This window comes from Triticum dicoccoides, chromosome 7B, assembly GCF_002162155.2.
Source record: "Triticum dicoccoides isolate Atlit2015 ecotype Zavitan chromosome 7B, WEW_v2.0, whole genome shotgun sequence".
Taxonomy (NCBI): Eukaryota; Viridiplantae; Streptophyta; class Magnoliopsida; order Poales; family Poaceae; genus Triticum; species Triticum dicoccoides.
The window spans coordinates 398,131,826-398,138,721 of record NC_041393.1 but is presented as its reverse complement, the minus strand read 5'-3'; the positions used below and the strand labels follow the sequence as shown (position 1 = coordinate 398,138,721).

General features: G+C 54.8%; 1 protein-coding gene across 1 annotated transcript; it reads left to right on the top strand.

The window, feature by feature from the left end:
- Positions 1-4,942: 4,942 nt before the first annotated feature.
- LOC119337054 (BTB/POZ and MATH domain-containing protein 1-like) lies at positions 4,943-6,042 on the top strand. The gene is made up of 2 exons (XM_037609158.1): positions 4,943-5,071; positions 5,144-6,042. Exons 1-2 carry the CDS (start codon positions 4,949-4,951, stop codon positions 5,912-5,914), a joined length of 894 nt encoding a protein of 297 aa, XP_037465055.1. The 5' UTR covers positions 4,943-4,948; the 3' UTR covers positions 5,915-6,042.
- The last annotated feature ends 854 nt before the right edge of the window (positions 6,043-6,896 follow it).

Genomic DNA, 6,896 nt, shown 5'->3' with positions numbered 1-6,896 from the left:
GGAGGAGACCGCCGCCACACGCCGGACCACCCCGTCGCCGCCGAACGCCTCCCCGCCCTCCTCCTCGCCGGTCCTCCTCGACCTCCCCCGAGCCCACTGCCCCGAACCCCTACTCCGTGCCGTGAGCATCGCCCCTCTCTTCTCCCCCTCTGCTCCCGTAGCCGGATCCGACCGTGCCCGCCATCCGCGCCGAGGCCCTAGTGCCGTCCCCGATGGCCACCGGCCTCGTGCTGCGTCGCCTCGCGCGCACGCACACCGCCTCGCCGGTCACCGCCCCTTCCCCATGCTCGTCAAGAAGCCTCCGCGCACGGGCCTGCCCCTGTTGGTCGTGTCCGCGCCCGGTGTGTGGCCGCGCCCTGCGCCTCGCCTGCGGGCACGTCCGCGGCCTCCTTCCCGTGCGCGCTCACCGTGGTCGCGTCCCTGTTGGTCGCCGTCGACCCCGCACCGCCCCGCCTCACCAGGACTATGCACGGCCACGCCCTTGCTCGCCTCGTCGCCGACGGTCGTGCGCCTCGGAGCTCTGCTCCGCCCCTGAACACCACCTCCGCCGTCGCAGTTCGCGCACCCCGCCCTCGGTTGTTGCCGCTGCGGCTTGGGGGCCTCGCCGTGCCGCCCCCGCGCGCTGGTCGCCGCTCAGGCTTCGGCCACGCCCGCGGCGCCCATCGTCGGGTTCGCCCGCACGCCCGAACCGCTCGGGCTGGTGCCCGACACCCGGCACCCGCAAAGCCCCTCTAGGCCAATGACAGGGGGCCCCACGCCCAGAATGATTAAAAAAAGAGAAAATAATAATAATAATAAAATTAATTAATTAATTAATTAAGGAATTAATTAGGTTAATTAATTATAATTAGATTAACCTAATCACTAATTAACCTAATTAACTGTTAGTTAATTAAAACAGAGTATGACGATCGGGACCCACCTGTTAGGTTGACCAAGTCAACTACTGATGTCATGCTGACATCATCATGACGTCAGCAGACACTATTCTGGATAATGTTGATTAAATTAATTAAATAAATTCTAAAAATGATTTAAACTTTAGAAAATCAATATAAAATAAACCGTAGCCCGGATGGAAAAACTTTATACATGAAAGTTGCTCAGAACGACGAGACGATTTCGGATACGCAGTCCGTTCGTCCGCCACACACCCCTAACCTATCAAACTCGCAACTTTTCCCCTCCGGTTCATCTGTCCGAAAACGCGAAACACCGGGAATACTTTCCCAGATGTTCCCCCTCGGTATCACCTACTACCGCGATTGGGCACACCTAGCATCGTTACTTGTCATGTCATGCATCGATATGCATTTGTTTGCATTGTATTCATTGTTTCTTCCCCCTCTTCTCTCCGGTAGACTACGAGACCGACGCTGCTGCTGCCCAGTTCGACTACGGAGTTGACGACCCCTCTCTCTTGCCAGAGCAACCAGGCAAGCCCCCCCTTGATCACCAGATATCGCCTATTCTACTCTATACTGCTTGCATTAGAGTAGTGTAGCATGTTACTGCTTTCCGTTGATCCTATTCTGATGCATAGCCTGACATTGTTGCTACACCTGTTGATACCTTACCTGCAATCCTAAATGCTTAGTATAGGATGCTAGCTTATCATCATTGGCCCTACATTCTTGTCAGTCTGCCTTGCTATACTATTGGGCCGTGATCACTCGGGAGGTGATCACGGGTATATACTATACATACATACATACTATACAGATGGTGACTAAAGTCGGGTCAGCTTGAAGAGTACCCGCGAGTGATTCACGGATTGGGGGCTGAAAGGACCTTTGTCCCGACGGCCCTCTGTGTGGATCTTTGTGGCGGAGCGACAGGGCAGGTTGACACCGCCTAGGAGAGAGGTGGGCCTGGCCCTGTTCGGCGTTCGCGGATACTTAACACGCTTAACGAGATCTTGGTATTTGATCTAAGTTGGCTACGAGCCTATACGCACTAACCATCTACGCGGGAGTAGTTATGGGTATCCCGACGTCGTGGTATCAGCCGAAGCACTTCAGACGTCAGCGACGGAGCGGCGCGCGCCGAATTGGACTGGAACGCCACTAGGCTAGGTCTGCTTTCGGCCGCCCACGCAACGTGCAGGTGTGCTCAGGGCGATGGGCCCAGACCCCTGCGCGCTTAGGTTTAGACCGGCGTGCTGGCCTCTCTGTTTTGCCTAGGTGGGGCTGCGACGTGTCTTCCGCGGCCGGGCATGACCCAGGAAAGTGTGTCCGGCCAAATGGGATCAAGCGTGTTGGGTAAGTTGGTGCACCCCTGCAGGGAAGTTAATCTATTCGAATAGCCGTGATCTTCGGTAACAGGACGACTTGGAGTTGTACCTTGACCTTATGACAACTAGAACCGGATACTTAATAAAACACACCCTTCCAAGTTCCACAGACAACCCGGTGATCGCTTTTCTACAGGGCGACGAGGAGAGGATCGCCGGGTAGGATTATGCTATGCGATGCGACTGGAGATGCGCTTGGAGATGCTACCTGGATATGCTACTTGGAGATGCTACTTGGAGGATTTCAATCTACTCTCTCCTACATGCTGCAAGACGGAGGCTGCCAGAAGCGTAGTCTTCGACAGGATTAGCTATCACCCTCTTATTCTGGCATTCTGCAGTTCAGTCCACTGATATGGCCTCCTTACACATATACCCATGCATATGTAGTGTAGTTCCTTGCTTGCGAGTACTTTGGATGAGTACTCACGGTTGCTTTCTCCCCCCCTTTTTTCCCCTTTCCTTTCTTTCTGGTTGTCGCAACCAGATGCTGGAGTCCAGGAGCCAGACGCCACCGTCGACGACGACCCCTACTACACCGGAGGTGCCTACTACTACGTGTTGCCCGCTGGCGACGACCTGGAGTAGTTTAGGAGGATCCCAGGCAGGAGGCCTGCGCCTCTTTCGATCTGTATCCCAGTTTGTGCTAGCCTTCTTAAGGCAACTTGTTTAACTTATGTCTGTACTCAGATATTGTTGCTTTCGCTGACTCGTCTATGATCGAGCACTTGTATTCGAGCCCTCGAGGCCCCTGGCTTGTATTATGAGGCTTGTATGACTTATTTATGTTTTAGAGTTGTGTTGTGATATCTTCCCGTGAGTCCCTGATCCTGATCGTACACATTTGCGTGCATGATTAGTGTACGATTGAATCGGGGGCGTCACACCCTACACGAGTGGGAGGCGCACCTCCTCCATGAGGCCAACTACCCGGCGCCGCCTGACATGCGCGCACCGAGGCGGTGGAGGCTCAGCGTCGGAGGCGTCCCGGTCCCCCCGCAGCCCAACTTCAACCACCCCGCGCACTTCCATGATAAGATCGAGCGCGTCCGGGCCTCCCTGCCAAAGGAGGTGCGGCCGCCCAGAGTACGCCGCCGACAACCCCACCAGCTGGGCGGCGTATTTCCAACGCCGCCACGAGGAGCAGCTCGCCTCCACCAACAACGCGCCGGTGAAAGGGCGCAACAACGCCGGCGGCCGCCGCCTATGGTGGGGCATCCCCGGGCGGACGCTGCACTTTGTCCTCGAGCACCTCGAGGGCGACAACCAACCGCCGCTCCAGTACCCGGCGGCGCCGGCGCCTGTCCCCTGCCGGAGCGGCGACGGCATTTGGCTGCCGCGACGCATGGTGCGTGGGTCCTCCTCCTCCCACTCCCACTCGTCCGGATCGCCGGCGCTCGCCAGCGTCAAGGCCAAGCCCGTGGAGACGTCGCTAGGGCGGCGCACCCGCGGCAGCACCCTCGTCATCAACGAGGGCGGTCGTGGCTCCTCTTCCTCCCGCCTCGTCAAGCCGAAGACGAAGCCGGGGCTGGTCGCCATGAAGAGCGAGCACGACTTGGCTGCCGCCGCCGAGGAGGCCGCGCTCAAGTGAGCGCGCGAGGACTACGTCAAACTGGAGACGGAACGCCAGTGCTGCGCCCTCGAGGAGATCGCCGCCCGGCACCGCGGCGGTGACGTGGGCGGCGTCCTCATCCTCGAGGACAGTGACGACGACGCACCACCGTCCCAACCAAACCCGTCAGCCAAGGCAACACAGGCAAGGGGTGCACCAAGGACGGCGGCGGCGTGAAGGAGGTCGACGACGACGACGACTACAGCGCTTTCGGCGTGTTCTTCGTCCTGTAGGAGGGGCGGCGGAAGGCGGCGCAGTAGTCTTAATTATGATTTTAGTTTTGAATTATGTTTTAAAGTTTTTATGTACAAAAATCAATTAAATCGCTTCATATGTGTCGAATTTGGCCGAATTTTGTTGTGTTTGGCTGATTTTGGCCGAGTTTATTTTTTTAAAAGATGGTGTCTGGGTTGGGCTTGGGGTGGCGGTTGGGAATCCGACCGCTTGGGGCGGCGGTTGGGAATCCGACCGCCCCCAGACCTAAAATAGCTCGGCGTATCCTCAGGCGGCGATATTTCGGATGTCCGAGGGCCGAACGGCTGGAGATGCTCTAAGCAGCAGGAACTTCATCGACAGTGTTTAACGATTCCTAGTACTATATATCCATAGAGTTTGCTCCATAGAGTTTGCTAAAGTAAGTTTTGTACATGAGCTCAGAGAAGCTAATCAATAGCCCATGAGCTTGCTACTAGTATTGTGAAATTCAAGACACCCATGATCCTCCTGCCCCTATTGTACCATTTTTCATGTTTTTATAATTTTATTAAGCGGTCAAAAAACATGATCACGAAAGAAGACAAAATTTGGTCAACGTCTGCAGTCCGCGCGGTTATGAAAAAATGAATATTTAAATTCAGAAGTAGTTTTTCTTATCTGGTCCTCTAGAGTCCGGACACAAGAAGTATCAACTCAGATCTGCCTCCAGTTCAAAAAAAAAAAAAACTCAGATCTGCCTCTCTCTATATATACGGATGAAGCAATGCATTCAATCAAAACTCCGTTTTATCTGTTGCAATCTTGCAACGGCGCCGGCGTTGGTGACCATGGTGGCGGCGACTATCACGAAGACGGCCCGTGGAACGCACGTCCTGGACATCCACGGCTTCAGCGGCCTGAGGAAGAAACAATGTGACGTAGATGGCTTTCTGTACTCGCCGACCTTCACCGTCAGCGGCCTCGACTGGGCCGTCCGCTACTACCCCGACGGCGATAACCACCATGCCGGCGGCAATTCGGAGTCGTCGGACCACGTTGCCGCCTTCGTCGAGCTGGTGACCGAGGGCGCCGCGGCTTGGGCGCGCGTCGGGTTCGGGCTGGTCGACCAGACCACCGGCGAGACGGTGCCGCTGTTTCGCGAGAAGGACCCAATCCTGTTCGACGCCAGCAGCGAGGACACGTGCACCTGGGGCACCGGCGAGCTCGCCAGGAGGAGGCACCTCCATGCCGGCTCGCGGTACGTCCTCGGCGACCGCCTCAAGATCGAGTGCGGCATCGACGTCTGCAGCGACCTGCTCACCTTCGACGACCCGCCACCGTCCTCCGGCCTGCCGCTCTTCCAGCAAGCCGGCTACGGCAAGGAGGAGCCGGACGTGATCATCGAAGTCGCAGGACAGACGATCGCCGCGCACTACTGCATCCTCGACGCCCGGGCGCCTGGCTTTCTCAAGCGCCACATCCACACGGCGACGACGCGCAGCGACAGGAAGGTACAGATCTCCGTGGACGGCGGAGACATGCCAGCACAGTCGTTCAAGGCGCTAGTCGACTTCGCCTACACGGACGCGCTGCCGGTCGTGGGTGGCCTTAATGGGGCCGGCCACAGGGCGATGATCCGGCACCTCCTTATCGCCGCCGAGCGGTACGGCATGGGCAGGCTAAGAGCGATCTGCGAGCGTGTTCTGTGCAAGAGCCTCGACGTCGAGACCGTGGCAGCCACGCTGGCCATGGCTGACCGACACGGCTTCAAGGAGCTGAGTGAAGCTTGCGCGGAGTTCATGGCTTTTCCCTGACATCCGCCTTCTCCTGTCCTTTCCTGCTCAATGAAGGTAGCAACCGTTCCAAAGAGGTGAAAAACAAAGATGTTTAGGTGATATACAAATGCAACACTGAGATATGACCTTTATTTGCACCAGCAAGATACCCGTATATAAGGTAGATCTTGTCTACCTTCTATTTTCAAAAAAAAAAAAAAAATACCCGTATGTGTTCCTAAATATTAATTTGAGTAATTTGTTCTATTGTGGCTGGAAAGGGGTAGTGATTGAAAACCTCCTCAAAATCTGATTGAAACCATATGTCGGAAGGGGTTTCTTGCATTAACCAACATCGTTGTACTCCCTCTGATCCATATTAATTAATGCTTGTTTAGTATAAAGTTGGGACTATATATATTCCTATGGATGAATAGTGCTCATCAAAATCCCATTTGCTTTTTCGTTCTTTGTTTGCTGGGGCACGCTATGAGTCCACTGGCTGATCTTTTTAAAAGATTGGCGGGTCACGAATGGTCCGATTGTATGACCCAAGCCATCCAGTCGTTTCAACAAGATCCTTAAAAACTACATCAACCACCGAATTCGGTCAATTTGCCTTGAAGATATCAAATATAAATCCAGAATATCTTTGCAATGATAGTGCCAAAAAATATATCTCAAGTTAGTGTTTGCAAAACCTCCATTACAACAGGACCAAGCATCTCCGGCCTCTTCTCTCTGCTTGTTGCAAAATTTGCAACAACATCTTCGGCCTCTTCTTTGTGTTTCTCCAATAAGACCCTTGTTACATTTTTTGGCAATATATTCGTGTTGCAGAAACATTGCCACCACATCGTGCACTAGCTCAGTCGTCATTCGCGGTCACCATTCCACAAAAAATGTCATTGTTGCATCAACTTGTCTCAAAGGTGATGTTGTGAAGAATGAAGCAGGGCCTAGCGCGGGGTGGGCGTGGATGCACAGTGCGTCGAGTGACAGGACGACGGTGAGGTTGACG